The sequence below is a fragment of the Zosterops lateralis genome (genome assembly GCF_965231275.1).
Source record: "Zosterops lateralis genome assembly, chromosome: Z".
Taxonomy (NCBI): domain Eukaryota; kingdom Metazoa; phylum Chordata; class Aves; order Passeriformes; family Zosteropidae; genus Zosterops; species Zosterops lateralis.
The window spans coordinates 33,389,806-33,408,603 of record NC_139800.1 but is presented as its reverse complement, the minus strand read 5'-3'; the positions used below and the strand labels follow the sequence as shown (position 1 = coordinate 33,408,603).

Genomic DNA, 18,798 nt, shown 5'->3' with positions numbered 1-18,798 from the left:
CTTATTGCTCAGTCTACACAGTGTTGCTAAACAGCAGTTTGACAGCAGTTAACAATTTTATCACTATCCTCATAATGTTTGCCAGTCCTGTTGCTTTTCCTGCAGAGTACATTATGATAAGCAATGAACCTGTGGACTCAAGTCATAAACAGAATTTCATCTGCTGACACAGAAAGTCTTCTGGTCATTATTATTTTCTTTCTAGCAGTTCTTGAACTTGTAGATACTAGTCCTATATTTTGTTTTGTTGGGTTTTTGTTTTTTTGTTTTTTGTTTTTTTTTTTTTATTCCACTGTCAGCATCATCAAAATATTATCTTCTCTTCTGTGGTCCAACATAAAAATATCACCAATTAATCTGTACCAGCGATAGTCCTTCAGCATCCCACACTGGAGTTGAAATGTTTCACAGCAGTTCAAATTTACCTCCAGCTATTAGAGTAAAATTTCAATGTAAATGTATGAATTTGGTTGGTAGTTCCACGAAATTCTAAGACACTTACGGTACACAGAACACCTAATTTTACCTTCAAGGAAGACCCAGAACCAGCCTGATGGAATTTGACAAATGTTTGTACAACACTCTCAGGCATATGGTATGACTCTTGGGGATGGTGCTGTGCAGAGGCAGGACTCAATAATCCTTAAGGGTCCCTTCCAACTCTGCATTTTCTGTGATTCTGTGATTCATCACAAGCTAACTCTGTTGACCTCACCAGTGATGCTTGATTGATTTCTGCTAGTGTCAAAACACTTACATTCCTAGATCACTACAGAAATCTCCATAATATTCACTGTAATGGTTTACTTGTTTATTGCAGGTCCAGATCACCCTTCCTTGCGAGAAACCTTTGGCAAAAGAGGAACGTGTAGTTCTCCATCAGCCCAATCAAACGTGTTCTTTCATCTCCCTATGGAAAAGACTCATTGGTTTCTATTTTGAGGGTTCAATTTAGACATGATTGATAACACTTGATTTTCTGTTCTTTTCTACAGTATGACATCAACAGCTCCTTCACACCATCACTTTTCTGTAATAAGGATAGGAAATTGCCAGAGGACCAGAGAAAAAGTGGTATTTCATATTGTGCTATGAAATAAATTGCTTTGGAACTTTGCTTTTCTATGGTCTGCAAGGACTGCCTGGTCCTTTTCCTTCACATAGCAAATGACTGTGAAGGTAAAGAAAAGAGCTACCACATGCTGACAGTCCTATCATGCCTCTCTTGATCCCCAGGTGTGGGTTGATGGTGGGGCCTCAGCTGCCCCATGCCCAGGGCTGTGCCTGATGCCAGGGCTGTAGCTGCCCCAGCGCTTCTAGCTCCTGGCTGGAGCCAAGGGATGGGTACTGTCAGCCCTGCTGCCTGGGGCAGCCACAGCTTCAAGGGAGTCCCCCATGCTCACAGCATGAGAATACAGCTAAAGAGTGGGTCTCAGAGTACTGCTCAGCTCATTACAGACATGCTACTTTGGTGGGCCATGAGCCCTGGCAAGTCACGGCAGAACCCTGAAGGAGAAAGCAAAAGATAATGTGCTTTGTTTGGGACAAATCATGCAGGACCATATATGCCTGTGTGAGTCTGTGCAAAGCTATGATTTAGCAAGGTTACTAACAGACATGATTGTTGCTGATTTTAGCTATAGCTGAAAAGGTATATATATTAACATCTGTAATCAAAAAAATTGGCTTCATGCATGCAAACCATGGACCTCATCTCTTCAATTGTCAACATGACAGTGCTGACATGCTGGTTCCTACAAGTAAGTGCACCCAGTTCATGGGCATGTGCTGCCCATTTCCCTAAAGAAGGAAGACTCAAAAGGGAAACAAGCCCTCCGAAGCCAGTCTCCATTCACCAAGTCAACCTGGGATAGAGGCTCGTACTCATCTCTGTTGTTTACTTTACAGTAACTTCATCAATTTTGTGTCAACCTTAACTGCACCAGTGAGGATGAGATCTGTGAGACTTAATACTGGTAAGAAAGAGTATTTTCAAAACGTGCTGCAAAATTGTGAAACTAGGTTACCTGGATTTGGCTGAAGATACTCTATTGTCTTTGCCATTATTTCCACAACCGCCCTGCTGGTAACATCCACTTTCTAGAGGACAGAGGGTTAAACAAGAAGAAACATGAAAGTTAGACAAAAAGCGGCTTTCTCATGCTGCTTCATGTAAACAATATTGTATTCTTAGAACTTATCTGTATGTTTTGGATAGTTGTTCTCTAAGAGGAGAACTTGACTGATGGTCATATTGACCAATGGAGTCAGGAGGTTGTAACCTCCTTGGGCCAATCTTGGCCCTCTGTACAAAATGTATATAAGCCTATTGGAGTCAGATAATAAAGGGCCTTCCATGTTTGATCCTGCTGCTGCATGCTGCCCTCTGTGAGGGTCCGCACTCACGTCACAACGTGTTGCCCCTCTAAAGGCAGGGGTAACAGACAACTTTTTTGAGAACTGTCTATCTTTCATTCCCTAATAACTGGCAAAATGAGAGGAAAGCAGAAGTCACTGCTAACAATAAAATGGGCTGTTTACTCTTTCTGGAGCAAGGTCTGGTAAAATTGGGGTAAGGAAGACTAAATATCCCTCAGTTCCCAGTTTCAAGAAACCTATCAGCATGAATGCACTGACCATTTATTTCTCCCTGGCTGATTCCCATATTTAGGATTTTAAAAAACTTAGAACTGAATAAAATTACATTTTTCCACTTTATTTTGTATTAAGAAGTCTTCCTTTCTTAGGAAGCAGTCCCTATCCACATCCTAGATGTAGATGTACATCCTAGATGTAGCAAGGCATGCCACCATTTGTACTTTCAGAATCAGGTCTCAGAGAAAAAATTCTACTTTGGCAGATTGGAGTATCCTCATAATGTCCTGTACTCTGTATTTATGAAGACACATTGCATTTCTCTGCAGGGTAGATTGTGTCCCACAGAGTGAACTCCTTTATCATAATGGCAAGTTCTTATTTTAAAAAAGAACACCTGAGATAGCATCATGCTGTCTTTCTGTTTCCTGTTGCCACTGCCATCTGCTGGGTCTTGCTCAATCCTTTACACAGAGAAGCAGGAGAGATCTGCCAGACTTGGGTGAGTAAGTAGCTGAACTGCCTGGCAGGGAAACAGAAATGACTAGGAGGCTGCAGAGGATAGTGGGGGTGAGGAAACAGAAGGCCAGGGACGTGCAGAAGGATCATGTCCATTGCCTGCAGGAAAGCTGGCAGTGGACACAGTGCCAGGTGAGGACTGTGGAGGCAACTGTAAGTTTACTCCATTCCTTCCTCAGCTTCCAATGCTCCTGTATCCTGGGTTGCCAATCCATCCCATCCACAAGCATGATGTGGGACACACAACTGGCTGTTGCAATGTCCTGTTTTCCACCCAAAATTTTACCCCAGTTTCCTGAATCCTTGTTAACATCTTCCAGTAGAAATGCCTATACAGGTTACCCATTCAAACGGAAGCTGAGAGGGAGAAACCAGCTCTGTGCTCTCTTTATAGGAAATATAAAGGATATGCCCTTTATTTTCCATCCAAAATTTTTTCTCCACCTTGTTATACAAATGTACAGATAAATAGCTTCTTTTTCTCTTAATGAGAGTTATATAATCAATACATATTTTACAAATCTCCTAGCACAAGCTTTTATTACAAGATTTGGTAGTACCTTTCAAAGTTGAAGCCTGAAATAATGCTGCCCCTACTAATCCTTCCAGGTGAAATATTGTCACTGCCACACACACTGTGGCTTTTTTTTTTTTTTTCCCTCCACTGAGACACTCAATGCTGTCACTGCTAGCCTCACCAAGCAGCCTGTGGGAGGGTTAGACACATCTACCTGAAGCCAGTGGAGGCTGTCTAACAGGACCTCTGAACCTGTGAATGAATACCCCAGTGCCACTGTCAAGCCTAGTGCCTTGATACTCAAGGAGCCGAGAATTACCAACACCCTTTGCCACTTAAATGGCTGTCATGTAGACTGACTCAGTTTTCAGAGATCCTGTACAATAGTTTGAATGCAGATAATTTGTAGCTGACTTCAGCCTCAATCTCTGAATGAAATATTTGCATTATAGAGTGCTATACATTACATATCCCTTGGTTAGAAAACAAATAGAAAATGGAAACTCAGCCCTCTCAGGCCCTGCTGAATAAAAAGTAGGTACTTCAAAATTTTCTGAGTGATTCCAGAACAAAATCTTTGAAATTCCTGTCCTAGAAAGAAAAAAATATGCATGCTAATAATGAATATACAGCGTAATGAGACTTACCCTCTCCATTTCTTTGAAATCATCATCTAGCTTTGTTCCTTCTGCACCTCCTACTTTTTCACTCACTTTCTGCAAATAAAAAAAGAACAACAAACAGATTCAGCAACAACAGAAAAAAATCTAGCTACAACATTTTTTTGTAGAAATGCTAGGGTTTTTTCTGTTAAGTCAGTACAACAGTCAGACTTATTATTCCTTTTGAAAAACTTATTTCAAACACACTCTAAAGTTAAACACTCAGAAATAACATATCACTGCTTAAGCCTCAGAGACCTAATCTTTGACCAAGGATAGAAACTGCACCTAAGCACAAGGCAGCACAAAGCTCCCAAGGCCTGGCTGTAGCCATCTAGAAGGCAAGAGGCATCCATGCCTGAGAACTTTCAGATATTGATTCAACCTGAAGTAGATCATCAGTAAAAAATCAAGAGTTTATATATAAACTTGATAGAGAGATAGATCGAGAGATTGATTTTAAACCCTCCCCTATAGTCACACCATGAAAGAGCTTGGGTGTTATGTAAGTAATATATAAAATACACAACTCACTTATCTAGAAAGAAAGAAATAAAGGGAACTCTGGTAGTATGACTTTAGCAAATACTCTGAGTTTTTTATAAAATATTCAGTCTGAAAACTAATTGGAAAATTATATTGTGCTCCTGTTTCATTTCCCTGATACAATGTAATACATTGAACTATGCTTCCCTTTACAGTCAGTAATATTGACTATAATAGACTTGAACGATAACTGCTATGCAGCAGCATTCAAAATGGATTTTAACAACTTCATCGTCAGTCACAAAGTCTTTTAGTGGTATAATCCCTCAGCTAAATCAGGTGCATATGACTCAGTTAATGTATTAATCGTTTACTGGGATGATATTTGTCATAAGAAATTAATCACCATATAAGGTATTAACTACTGATTTCAGTGAAGTGATTCCAGTAATAAACAAGAAAAAGGAAAAGAAAAAATTCACTTTTCCCCTCTTGATTAAACTACTGTGGTAAGTCCTTTATACTATTTTTTAGTATAAAGAGGAGAAGTACCCACAGTCACTCACATACAATTAGTAAAATCTAGACATCTGTATGATTTTAAATTCACTTCAGTTCACTATTAAAAAGCTGCAAGTGCATCATGGCCAAGCACTTACTAATGCAGGCTGTAATTATCTGTGCAATTGGAAATAGCTATCAGCTCTGTTTGTTTTCTGTCAGCTTCTCACAAATTAGTAGCCAAAATGGTGCACTAATGAAACAACAATACTATGACAAAAACAAGGAACAATATTTATCTCATCTTTCCCGTACAAAAGGGATGTGCAAAACCATAGAGACACCCTCTTATCAATAATCTGGATACAAATGAATTTGTATGGTCTGTACTACCAAACTTGTGCCTGTCAGAGGTAGAGTGAAGAGCCCCAAGAGAATTAAACACAGTACTGTTAGGAGTAGTGGACAAGGGATAGTTTCAGTGTCCTAAAAGCTTTTATTAATTTTTAGTTACAAGAATCAATCTTCTGCAAATGGATATCCTACTATAGACAATATGGCTAAATCTGCACAGGAGCTTCCTACCATAAAGACTTCATATCCCTGAAAATAACAGTATGCTAATACACTAACACTTAAATATTTAAAATAGATTTTTAATATCTGTAGTTCAACTCTAATGCTAGAAAGTACTCAAAATTAATTAATCTCCCAGCCCTTTTTGGCTGTAGCTCTACATTTCATCATCATTTCATCATTTTGAAATATTTTCATGGTTGATGAGGATTTGCAAAGACAAGACATATCTTCTCATCCCCACAGATGCCCTAAATGTCCTAATTCACATCTATAAAGCATAGCAATTGCTCCTTTCTTTCACACTTATCACTACTCTAGCTTAGCAATGTATGACATTTAAAAGCACAGACCAACAGTTTTCTGGAGTGGTAAAGTCAAAAAGGCAGGTCACCCCTCTCTTCAAAACTTGCTTTCAGTTTTTGTTCACCTTGTCAATATTAGGCTCACAGTTACCATCAAGAGTCATTCATTCAAGGTGGCTAAAAAAACTATGTGCTAAGCAGAAAATTAATTTGTAAAGCTCTGTTACAAGTTCTGTAACTAACAAGGGTGAATCAAAGGAGAGAGAGAGATGAGCTGTTAAGACTTCAGGCCTTCTGGGGCTAGGAGTCTCTTCTCTCAGCATAGTTACATCACAGCCCTCCAAGGAACTGTGTTCACCGCCATTTCTCAGACAAACCTCTGGTTTGGAGAAGTACTGAGAGACCTCAGGGAAAAAACAGATGAACCAAAGTGCCACTTAAAAATTTAAGTAGTGTTTGGTTTTGATTTTTTTTCCTTGAAGATCACAGTCACCCAAGCATTCAGAGATGAGAACTCAAAATACGAATTCAGATTTAAGGATAAAAAAAATCAAACCCTCAACAGTTCTTGTCCCTTAGGGTAGATGGGGACAATCTGCTCAAAAGAGGGTATCATACCCCATTTTCAAGGTCAAAATCAAAAGTGGTTAGGTGGGACGTTTGGGCCTGAGAAAGGCATTTGCAATAGGGCCTACATCTATGCAATTGTTGTAGTATTGGCTAAATTTAGATGTATTTTTCAGTCTGTTTATAGTCATCCTCCAAATCAACTGTTAAAGCATTTCAATAAGGCTACCACTCCATCAGTATCTACGATTGTCAGATTTGATTATCATAGGTCATGAAGCCGTGCCAGCTTCAGGATCTGCTCTCATGCCAAAGATTTCAGAAGCTCTCAGGAATGTCATCAGCTAACAGCTACATCTACCCAGAAACTAAAAGTCTCCCTGGCATCATTTCAAGGTATGAACATTTTTGTTCTTGCTCTACAACAGATTGAAAATTAGGCTTTTTAAGGAAGGAGGGGATTTCCTGAAAACATTTTTATGAATCAAGAATATACAGACTTCTACCCCTAATAATGTCATGTTTTACTGTTTGTATCTTCATACTTTATTTGATTGAAAAACAGTGCTATATAGTTGCTTAGAGTAAATTCCAATTTTATAAAGATCCTATTTGAACCCAGGCAGAAAATGAATTTGACATCTGCTGGTCAGAATGGTTTCAGTAGGAACAAAAAAAAATAGCATGATTCTTTACGCATAGGGGAAAAAAAACAACTTCTTTTTTTCTTTTTTTTTTTTTTTTTTTCCTGGCAGTTAATATAGAACATAGATTTTGGTAAATGTTGACAGGAGTTGGAATATAACCCATAGTAACATGAAGGATATTTGGTAGATGGATTTCATGAGAAATAACAAAAGTTGTTAAGTCATAATTATGAAGCCATTTGTTCCATTTTTCATATATTTCTGCAAATAACCCTTTTTGTTTGGTGTATTGCTGTGTTATGATGTAGCATGTCAAAGGACAAAAAATTCTTGTGCATTCAGTATGAATACCTTGAAAATTCCAGTAACCTTTTATGGAATACAGTGATGATCACTCACTCAATATGTCATACAGCAGTCCTCTAAAGATGTGTCTCTGATGCTGTCATCTCTCACTATTCCCAAAATAATAATATAAATCAAACAGGCATTAAACAGCTATTCCAGGACACTGCGTTGAACCAGAGTTCTGAGCAACTCACACGTCAAACAACTGCTACCAGAAAATCCTGAAGAGTATGATACAACATGACCCAAACTTGAAGACAAGATAAGACCTGCACTAAACTACACTAGAAGTCACCTATTGGTTTCATGAAGGAGCTCCATTCATTTAATGACCCACTAGTTTACTTAGTAGCAAGTATAGATAGCAGCTTTGTTTCTATAGAGGAGGAGAAAAACAGCTTTAAACAGATTACCAACACAATACACTGCCTTTCCCTATCATGCAAATTGAATACCCTGTTTGCAAAGTGGTCATACCACAGTAAGACTGAAGAGTAACAGTCTCCTTACTGAATGCATTCCTAACTCCAAATACGTATCCATGGCACAATTTTCTATTCCTCAAAGAAAGGCTGTTGACAGCACAGTCCTATCAAATTTTCACATAGTGAACAGGTTGGTAGAAAGAAATTTTTTATTACTATGAAAGCTACGGCAAAGAGTAATGAATGAAGCTTACAAATTCACAATGGAGAAAGATAATGGTCTCCATAGTTCATGCTCATTAAATTCAAGCCACCCTATTGATTTCTAATTCCTGATTGCTCAGTATTTCTTCCACACGTTTCTATATTTTTCCATGCTCCTTTTACCATTTTGAGGTTTTTTCTGTCACAACAAGGAAGCACAGTGACAGAATTATCTCTAGGTTTGTTAAAAATTTTCAAATAGGCTCTAAAATGCTGTGATGCTTTGTGAACTTTTCAAACACAATGAAGATATAGCTGACTTGCAAAAGAAAGTGATGAGAAGTACACATTTTAATCAGAAGAAGTCTGTGTGTATATGGTGAAGATTTTCCAACATTGCAGGCTTTTCAGGAGAAAACAGCTGAAAAAGAACATTTTTATTTAAAAAAACCCACAGTTTCTAACCAAGACTTTTTTAAAATTCTGTCATTCCACACACTAGAGTAAGAAAAAACCTGCCACTTGCAGATTAATTTTTGTGTCTAGCTGATACTGCACTGTTTGGCATTTATGGTATCAGAATTCGTTATGACAGAAAACATGTGACATCTACAATTAAGATTTATAATCATGGTTCTCTGTAGGTTATGAAACATCTTGTAGCAAATCACATTCTCAGCAATAACAGTCAGCAAGAGAGGAGCTCTTCTGCTTTTTCAGATAAATTAGAACAGGAACGGTAAGAAAAACCCACATGTAAATTAGCTGCATTTTATACTTTTTCTTTCTCAACTGGCATTAAAATATAGAATAACAAAAGGACTTTTCCAGATTAATATGGAGATACCTTACCTGAGAAACATTAAGAGGTTGTAGAAAACATTAGTGTTGATTCACAGCCCTTTATCATATACTGAAAATCATATCAGCTGACATAGAGCAATCTCACTCAATTTTTCCAGAACCATCTAGATAAGGGTAGTCAAATGACTCAGTATCATTAGTGTTGGAAAGCCTTCAGGAAACACATCAAATGTGATAAATCTCACAAGAAGCCCAAAATGTGGGATTAGCCTTACATTCACACTGTAGTTATTTGTTAGTGAAATTGAGTAAACCACAAACTTCTATTAAATGCAACAGATTTCACAAGGAAAGCTTATCACACTCAAAGTTGCATTTAAAATTACTTGTATTTTATTCTATTTTTCTTTTAAATATGTAAACAACTTGTGCACAACAGAGACTGTCAACAGAACACAACATGAGAATGTAGAAAAGCCACTTCAGTAGTAAAATGAAAATAGGATCCAAATTTAACATACATTTAAGTTACAGTGATGTCCATCTACATTTAATTAGTAAATTTCTCTTCTTCAGCCATACAGCCACAATGGCAGGCCACCATGCCAACTGGAGCTCAGCACCAGAAGATCTTTCCCATACAGAACTGAGGAGCACAGTGACTGACACCACTGCTATCACAAAAGCTGTAATGGGTCATGAAGACAGTGTGAAAGACAACAGTAAAAAAACCCTCCAAACCTACAGATCCAACAATCTCCAGAGAACTCAATTTTTTATTTCCTGTTTTCACTGAGACAGATCATGCCACTGAGGCATGGCTTTCTCCAAGGCAATATGAAGAAATGCACTTGCAAAGCACATAGGAAAATAGGAAAATGGTTAGCATTAATTTGCACCTGCTACTGCTTGCCATCAGCAGCATATCTAACAGAAATGTTCGTGATGTATTTTACGTAAGCATCTGCCAGACAAGCCTGAGATTATCTTTTCTTTTGCCCTTCTGTCACTCAGTAGATATATATTTAATCAGGGAATAATATACTCTGTCCTCTGATGGAAATGAAATCACTTTCTTCCTGTAAGAAATCTTTGTTTGCTGGCCTGTTCCACCACAACACCAAACTGGCCACAGGCTGTCAAGCTTTATTCACCCTTAAAAGTTCCCTTGACTCTGTTGTTGGATTCAGAATGTGAACAATAAAGTGTGCTATTCAAAGAACAGGAAATAAACTGAATTTTGGAAACTCAAGCAGGGAAGGCTATGACTGCACTCTAAAAGGCTTGCTTCTTCTCTCACAAAGCATCTTCTAAATACCCTTTTTATATATACAATAGCTTGGCCTTGCTAGTCCTCACAGCTGCTAGTAGTAGGGCCCACAGCCTTGTTTATGAGTTCCACTAATAGTCTGAAGGCAGATCAGAAAGCCAGGGAAATTGGCTATAGATGTGACATACATAAGACACAGGAACTGTCAGTGTGGAAGATAAGCCATTGCTAAAGCCTGTCAAACCATGAATGAAACTCTTTGTGGGATAGGCTCTCCAGTAATGCCAGTGTGCAGCAAAAGCAAAATATCTCAATCGAACCATTTCTCCTCAAGAAAGATACATAAAGCTCAGAATTCCAACCTCCAGCATTGTTATATGGTAAGAAATACACACTGTGAACCTGTCCCATGTTCTTACTCTTTTCATTTAGTTTCAATCCCTTTTTTTATTTCTCATCTTCACCTAGAGTAGTATTCAAAGGGGACAGAAGAGGGTGGCTGGAACAATCCTTTCTTCACTCTGATCTAGCTTTTTGCTTTTTACCTACTGGCAAGGACCATACTGCAGAATTTCTGCAACTCCAGCAGTACAGGGGAAGTCATTCACATTCAGCGCTAGTGCACAATGTGAAAGTCTGCCGCAAGCTTCTGCACTGACAGGAGCTACTGCACAGTCTCTGCTGCAATGCTGCTGCATTACACTGCAGGCTGTCCTCTGCTAAGTGAACAAAACAGAGTGAGGGCAGGGAAGGAACTGCTGAGGAAGTGCTGGTGTAGTACTGCCCCGTGCAGTATCTCAGTAAGGGAAGTCGCTGCCTAGAGGCACCCATAACATGACAAATAAGGAAGGTACTGCCCTATGGCCAAGAAAAATTGAAATCAGCGTTCTGCAGCCCTGTGACAGAAGTGAGCCCACAGCAGAGACACTGCAATACATCCACGGTAATAGAATTAATTTCATGCATTTAAACTTATTACTGAAGTCTTGCCTGTTTACCAAACACACACTTCAGGAGGCTGGCTCTCTGCAAAGTTTAAGTTCAGCCAGAAAGCTGGTCACAACTCCAGCACCTCTGAAGTTTAGAGAGGCTTTGGGAGCTGACAAAGAGAAGCTGGCAGAAGCTCAAAAGCTGACAGAGAGCTGAAGACAGTCAGAACACTGTGTGCTTTCTTCAACACTCTCTGTCCCCAGCAGGACACCAGTATGAGAAAAGGAAGAAATTGGTATTAAAAAGGTGGCTGCTAGCTGGAAAACATGCCAATATCTGCTTTTTTGCAGTACAGGAAAGGAGCAGAGAATCTATTCTTATATGATATCTCTACTTCTGATGACAACAGTACCATGATTCTGGTCAGTCTCTATAGTGAACCTCTGAGCAAGAAAATGCCCACAAGATTTTTACTTCTGTGCAAAGAATCTGAATTCAGACCCACATTTCTTACAAGTACACCACCACACATCAGTAGTGGGAGCCCTGTCCTAACACTGCACTGCCACAGAGAAAGAAGACATCTGTCCTGTATTTCTCAGAGTGCCAAAAAAATTTGCTAGCTGCCTGTTTCTTTAATGTAAGCAGATCATTCAGCTGGGTGGTGATAAGGAAATTCTAAGAGTGGCAAAACTAGTCCAAACCCACTAAAAATTTCTGGAGTTCTCAGGTTTCTTTCTTAGAAAGGTGCACAGCACTGGCTTTCTCATCTGGAATGCTACCAGTTGTCAGCTCCTGACCTATCATGCTCTACTATCATGTATAAATACAGGGTTTGTATTTTAAAGAGCATACACCATAAAATGATATATTCATTCAAATTTCCATACCTCTCACATGTCTTCAAAGCAATTTTTATGAGGCTTTCAAAGGAAAGCTGCTTCCTCTAGGTAGATAAATTTTAGTTTTAAATTTTGTTGCTGTACTTTAGGGCAGATGAGTGGCACAAGTACAATATATGGAGTGGAAAAACAGAGGAAAAGAACACAGACCAGGTATCGATCTAGTCAGCATCCTAATCTGGAGCATGTTTATGGGCCACGATCCATCTTAGATAAACTACACCTATTAACACATTTGCTTCATCCATGTAGCTTCTAAATTCAGCAAAAACAATGATCTCTACAATCACACTACTTCACTCGGCACATGCCTACCTTACCACAAAGCAGATGCAATCTGGGCACAGGTCACGAGAAATTGAAAGCATCCCATGGTTCCTTTAACTATGTCACCACACTGCTTGTCCTTACCTATTCCGTTTCAGCACAAAACTGTGTTTCCTGCAGCAGTGGTTTAAGCTGCCAGCTGAGAGGCTGAGCTCCTGCTCAGTCTTCATGAAGAATGTTCAGTCTTGGCTACTGATCCAGCTGACTTACATGTGCTAGACATCAACTTTGAAAAACACTGAAGTATTTCACAGGCAGTGAGAAACAGCCATAGTAGGTAAAGAGTGCTAGGGCACTCTTGCTAAGAGTGCTACAGCTTGCTAAGATCTCCACAATACAGAATCCAAATATTTGATCAGTATTATGCAAGCAGTGATGCAACAATACTGATTGGTAAAGCAGACATGACTTTATTAGGCAAATAAACTGCCCATTTTTATAGAGCATCAAAGCCTTGTAATTTTTCTCTCAATACAGGAATGAATTAAAGTTTAGCAGAAATAAAAAGGGCATAACCTGGCAAAAACCAAACAAAACCAAACAAAACCAAACAAAAATGACCACAAACAAACCAACCACTTAAAAAACCCAAACCAACAACCAAATGCAGGCAAAATAACAGCATGAGAAATTTACAGCCACTAATTCCATTTAGGGTATAGTTTACACCTCTACATAATGTATATTAATCTACATGTCTTCTGATGAGTGAAAGTTAGCCTAGTCTTTAACATCTGGAAATGTAAGAACACAGGGAACATTCAGAAGCTGCTAGAGGATAAGAGAACATGGCTTAAATTTGATTCATCAATTTAGCAGCCATATAAACTGTGCTATTGTGAAGTTGCTCTTGCTACATTTGGAAAAGAGTTTGTTGGAAACTCTCACTGAATTAATTGTTATCTACCTAAGAGAAGATATTAAAAGAAGTTTGTGAGGAGAATCCTCTCCATAAGCTGTTGCTAGTACTGATGTACTTTTATTTCTGGTTTTCCTATTACGACTTCATCTAAAAGTCTACAGAGCAAAGTGCCAGTCCAAACTGTATTCTTATATTGTTGGCAGGCAATTTTGATAGCTTATTAACTACATACACAACAAGCCAAACCCATCCAACACTTTCAGTTTGATAGGAGCCCATTTATAAATTACTGAGATCTGCTTTAAGCTTTCTTTTTTTCTACATGAGCACTATACAAATTAAACTGAATGCCTTCCCAAACTGATGTCCTGTGTCTCAACTCACCATGTAAGAGCAATACATTCCAAAGCACTGGCCTGTTCTCAGGGCTGGAGAACACTACCTTACAACAGAAATGCTCCATCAGCCACTGGGCATTTCTGTGGTGATCCCTGTGATGGACTGAAATGGTGGCTTTTTGTGTTTCTGAGATGTATACAAGAGAAAAAGAAGAGAAGGGGGACTAAGTGAGTTAGGACTGGATGAAACATGCCCAGATATAAGAAGGAAATTACTGGAGGCACCACTTAGCCTGACACTGTACTGTTATGAGCACTCTACACAGAGCATAGGCAGCTTTTCTTCTGCAGCTGCAGCAAGGTCAGCAAAGGGATTCTGTCAGTATCCCTGGCATGGAGGAAGAGCATACTCTTCCTACCAAAACAAAGGCATAGCCACAGCCTTAGGGGTTAATATTTAAATTTGAAGATGGTAATTTTTCTCTTTTCAACACCATGTGTATCAGCTACCAATGATGAAGGTCATTTTAAAATTTAAGGAAACAAAACCTGCGTAAATAAACAAGAGACCCACCAAAAGCACCTCTGACATCCACACAGCCACACAAACATACCTGTACTAAGCTAAAACAGAGTCTGGTGCTCTCTGATAGGTACTGCTCTCTAAAAGGTACCAAAAATTGGGAAAAATGACCATAAAATCCCCCTGAAAAAAATTATACAGTAGCATTGATCTCACCAACTGGTTCATTACTACTGTCACATCTGATCACAATGCTACACAGGAAACACAACAAACTCTGCCGTAGTTGCAGTAGTGAGTCTATGGTTCTAGCACGTAATCAAAATATATGTCCTCCCCATGTTTTCCATACTGGCAAGTATAAAAACATGTCATGAATTTTAGGATAAAAACACATTGCAGTCTGTATGGGATACCAAAGCATGTATGATCCTTTATATTAATCTGCTAATTAAATAGAGAACATTTATGTTCAATATGAAATTTACCACATGTCCTTCTGTGGTTATGTAAAAGCAAAAAGTAACAAAAATGCAAAGCAGATGAGGTTTTCAAATGTCAAAATTTAAACATCACAACCACAAATAAAAATACCTCTTAATGTAATTAATGAATGAGACTAATTAGCCTAATTATCAATGCGTTCAGAGCTATTGTCCATTTTGCAAACAATTAACGTGTTCATTTCACCCAAACAGTTTAATCTTGGAGAGGTGAGGGGAAGAATAAGTTGGACTGTGTTCTTACACAGCCTTGATACATGTAGTTGGCTGTAAAAGAAACACAGAGAGAGAAAGGCCACTAAATACTTCATTGGTTTCCTCTGCCTTGGCAGTTGCTTAGCAGTATACACAATCCAAAGTAAAAAGTAATTCCTGAGAAGTCCTAAATGTTTTATACTGTTGTTTCTTGCTTTAAAACACTACATTCTAATCAGTTTCTGAAAGAAACATGCAAGCAAAAATTATATCCAGAAGTGGTCAGTTTCAAATATATTAATATGCTTTTTAGTCTTGAACTACCTTATCACCTTCCATCTAGAGAAAATCCTAGACCAGCCTGCACAAACCATTCAGTGACAGGCAGAATCCCATTGCATTGTGCCACCTGAAGGCTGCTGAGTCCATGAGGAGTAAAGACTTTGCACTGTTATCTGCTTGTGATGGTGTCTTATGTACACATACTTAAAAAAATATTTTAAACTCATTTATCCTCACAGTCTTCAGGAAACCAGTAAACAAGGAAACCGTGTATTACAGCTGAAACAGACATACAGATGTACTAAGACACACTTCTTCTCACATGTGCGTGGGTGCCACTGTGTTTGAAACATTTTTACAGTGAGGTATCTCACTGAATGAGCTTAATTTAAGCCAAGTCCTGTAATCACCTGCAACCAGATTTCAGCACATACACATTCTTCCCTACACCACATCAGCAGAAGGATGGATTAATGAGGATCCCAGTCACCACACATCTTGGAGTTAGAATGTTCACGAAGTACAAATTTTCTCAGCAGAAAGGTAGCAAAACTTGTTTATTAGGAAACATGCTGAAGTTGCCAGAATTGACCTTTTACCACAGAGATCAGCAGAAAAATTCTCACTGACATTACAAAAGGAAAGCAGCAGAAGTGGTGCAGTGACCTGCTTCATGGATGGGAGAAGAAGGGCTGTGGATGTTGTCTACCTGGACTTTAGTAAAGCTGTTGACGAGGCCCAAAGAAATCAGATGGGTGCATTTTTCACTGTGTGAAAAACTGGCTGGATGGCTGGCCCCAGAGAATGGTGGTGAATGGAGTTAAATGCAGGTGATGGCTGGTCACCAGTGGGTATTCACCAGTGGGGCCATTAATATCCTAATGAGAGGGGTGAATTTACCCTTGGTGAGTTTGCTGATGATACCAAGTGAAGCAGAAGTGTTGATCTGCTGGAGGGCAGGGAGGCTTTGCAGAGGGATCTTGAACAGCTGGACTGATGGCCAAGGCCAAGTATATGAGGTTCAACAAGGCCAAGTGCTGGGTCCCAACCTTGGTTACAACAATCCCAGGCAGTACCACAGGCTGGAGTCAGAGTAATACAGGCATTACAATACATATCAATACGGATGAATGAGGTTTTTTTAAATAATAAAAAAACCCAAAAATAGTATCTATAATATATTTATAAATATATAAATATTATAAATATAAGTGCTAGCATTCTCTCTTTCACCATTAGCTAATGGCAACTCAAAATCAAGGATTTTAGTGGTTGAAAACTATCTAGAAATGAAACTAGGAAGTATGGAGACAAATCATATTGGATTTTGCAATATCTCATTTTTCATACTCCATTTAGGCTGAATATGTCACTGATTTTGAAGACTGGTGGACAATAAATAAGCCACGTTGTGAATATGGCTGAACTGTGAGTAACATTTTCTCTGTGATCTAATCCTTTAGCTACTCTGTGACTGGTAAGATACAGAAAAATAAACCATCTTTATATCATTTCCTTCAAATATGCAAGAATTCTAATGGATTTACAAATCTGTCATGTTATACCTTCTAATTAAGGTCCAGAAATCTCATATCCAGACACTCTATGCCAATATAAACATGGACAAATGCTAAACAAGAGGTACAAAAGAGATTCTTGACACATAAGTTTAGCAGCACTTTTCAAAAGCTAAAAGAACATCGCATATAATGACACTGTGAAAATTAGCTTGATAGACACAATCTGACAAATCAGGGGGAAAAAACTGCATGGATACATGTACTATTGGTGCTCTTAAGACTTATTTTTAACTTCTTACTCTTCAACCCTTAGGTTCTTCACTACGAATAAATGGACCATGACAGTTCTTCACTACGAATAAATGGACCATGACAAGGCGGGCCATGATCCATTGAATCCTGCTTGTATTAGAAGTTTCAAAAGAGACATATGGGAAAGCAAGCTGTGGCTGTTGCAGTGGTTGAAAAACAGGAACTTGGAGAAGACCTCCTTCCAGCACCACAGAAATGTACAGCTGGTTCAGCCATTACACTTGTGAAAGGGGACAGTGGTATGTGTCGGGGAGGGATGTGGGGGTGGAAGTAGGAAAACTAAAGCCAACTGCATCTCCTTTTAAACACGTCAAAAGAGGGTAAAAATGCACAGCCCAAAGTCTTTTTTCTAAGGGAAGAAAGTGTATAGCTGGGGGTAGCCTATCTCCTGTACTTCAAAAACATGAGGCAACATCTATTTGTGGAGCTGTCAGAAAAATCATAATGAGCTCTTGTTCTGGTGGCCACCCAACCATTTGCTTTTATTTCTGATTACTACATACCACAGTAGAATCTGTTCATGCATCAGTTCTGCCACAAGCTACCCTGGCTTTGTTTTTTCACAGTTTCAGCAGCGGTATAACCTTCGCTAAGATAACCTGGCAGTGCACTCCACTCTCATGATGACCCATTTTATTTAGTATAAAGTGAGGGGATGAAAAGGCTTTGCTGCTCTACAGTTTCTATTTCATTCTCAAGCTTATCTTAACACAGCACAGCCACTCTGAAGGATAATGCTACTTTAAATTACTGAGGAAATTGAAGAAAGAATTACTGTGCTTAATGGAAAAGAGCATGTAATTTGCTCTTATAACAAACATTTTACTTATCTTTAGGAGTAACTGATAAGTTCCTAATTCTTATTTGCTGTATAAAGTTCTTTTGTAAAGTTGGGATTTTTCCAAGACACTTTTTCTTTACATACAATGTTGCTTCTATCAAACAGAGCAAAACAAACAGAATTGCAAATGAGTACTCCCTTCTCTTATACTGTGGGAGTGTCAGAAAAAAACCCAAAAGCAAAAACCCCCTAAGTTTTAAGTATGAAAAAACACCCTAAAGTAAGGACATTATGCCCTGAAATAGCTTTGCCAATAACCAATTTTACAATCCTCCTAAAATCTGAAACTGGAAAAATCAATCAACAGAAAACAATATCAAGTTACAATTTTATTCTCCTGGAACAGAAAAAAATCTGCTTAAAATTCTGAGAAATTTTACTCCAATATACTGCAAGACTGGGACCAGGTCAACCTACATACTGACAGAGCTAGCCATTTCTTTAAATGAGGCTGTTAATGTTTCTATGTCATTGTTCTTTGTATGAAGAGTAGTATCTACTTCCTCAATTTTTCTCTCTTTTGTATCCTGGAGCTGTAAGTCTGCCTAGGGAGCACTGGGCCTATTTTTATACACAGTATATATATATCATCATGCTAGTTAAACCTGTCAGAACTGTATGCTTGCCACTGCTGAGGCAGTAGTACTGAGGAAAGGTACACCTCAATTTTGACATACTAAATGCAGCAAAAGGATACATCTAAAAATCTCTCATGTTCTTCATGAAGCTATAAAGTCTCCTGCAAGCTGCAGACAAAAGCAATAAAACTGAAGCTTTTATGACACTGGCCACCTCATGTGATACAATCAAGGAGATGACTGATCTGAGCTCTGTTCA

General features: G+C 38.6%; 1 protein-coding gene across 4 annotated transcripts in view; it reads right to left on the bottom strand.

Moving 5' to 3' along the window:
- SH3GL2 (SH3 domain containing GRB2 like 2, endophilin A1) overlaps positions 1-18,798 on the bottom strand; it is a 101,136-nt gene that overhangs the window by 14,395 nt on the left and 67,943 nt on the right. For 3 of the 4 annotated variants that reach the window (XM_083883931.1, XM_083883932.1, XM_083883933.1), the window contains 2 exons: positions 4,279-4,347; positions 2,028-2,100 (listed from right to left, as the gene is read on the bottom strand). In XM_083883931.1, coding sequence (XP_083740057.1) covers positions 2,028-2,100; positions 4,279-4,347 — 142 coding nt within the window. The remainder of the gene's footprint in view (positions 1-2,027; positions 2,101-4,278; positions 4,348-18,798) is intronic. The other variant, XM_083883934.1, reaches the window with a different exon arrangement.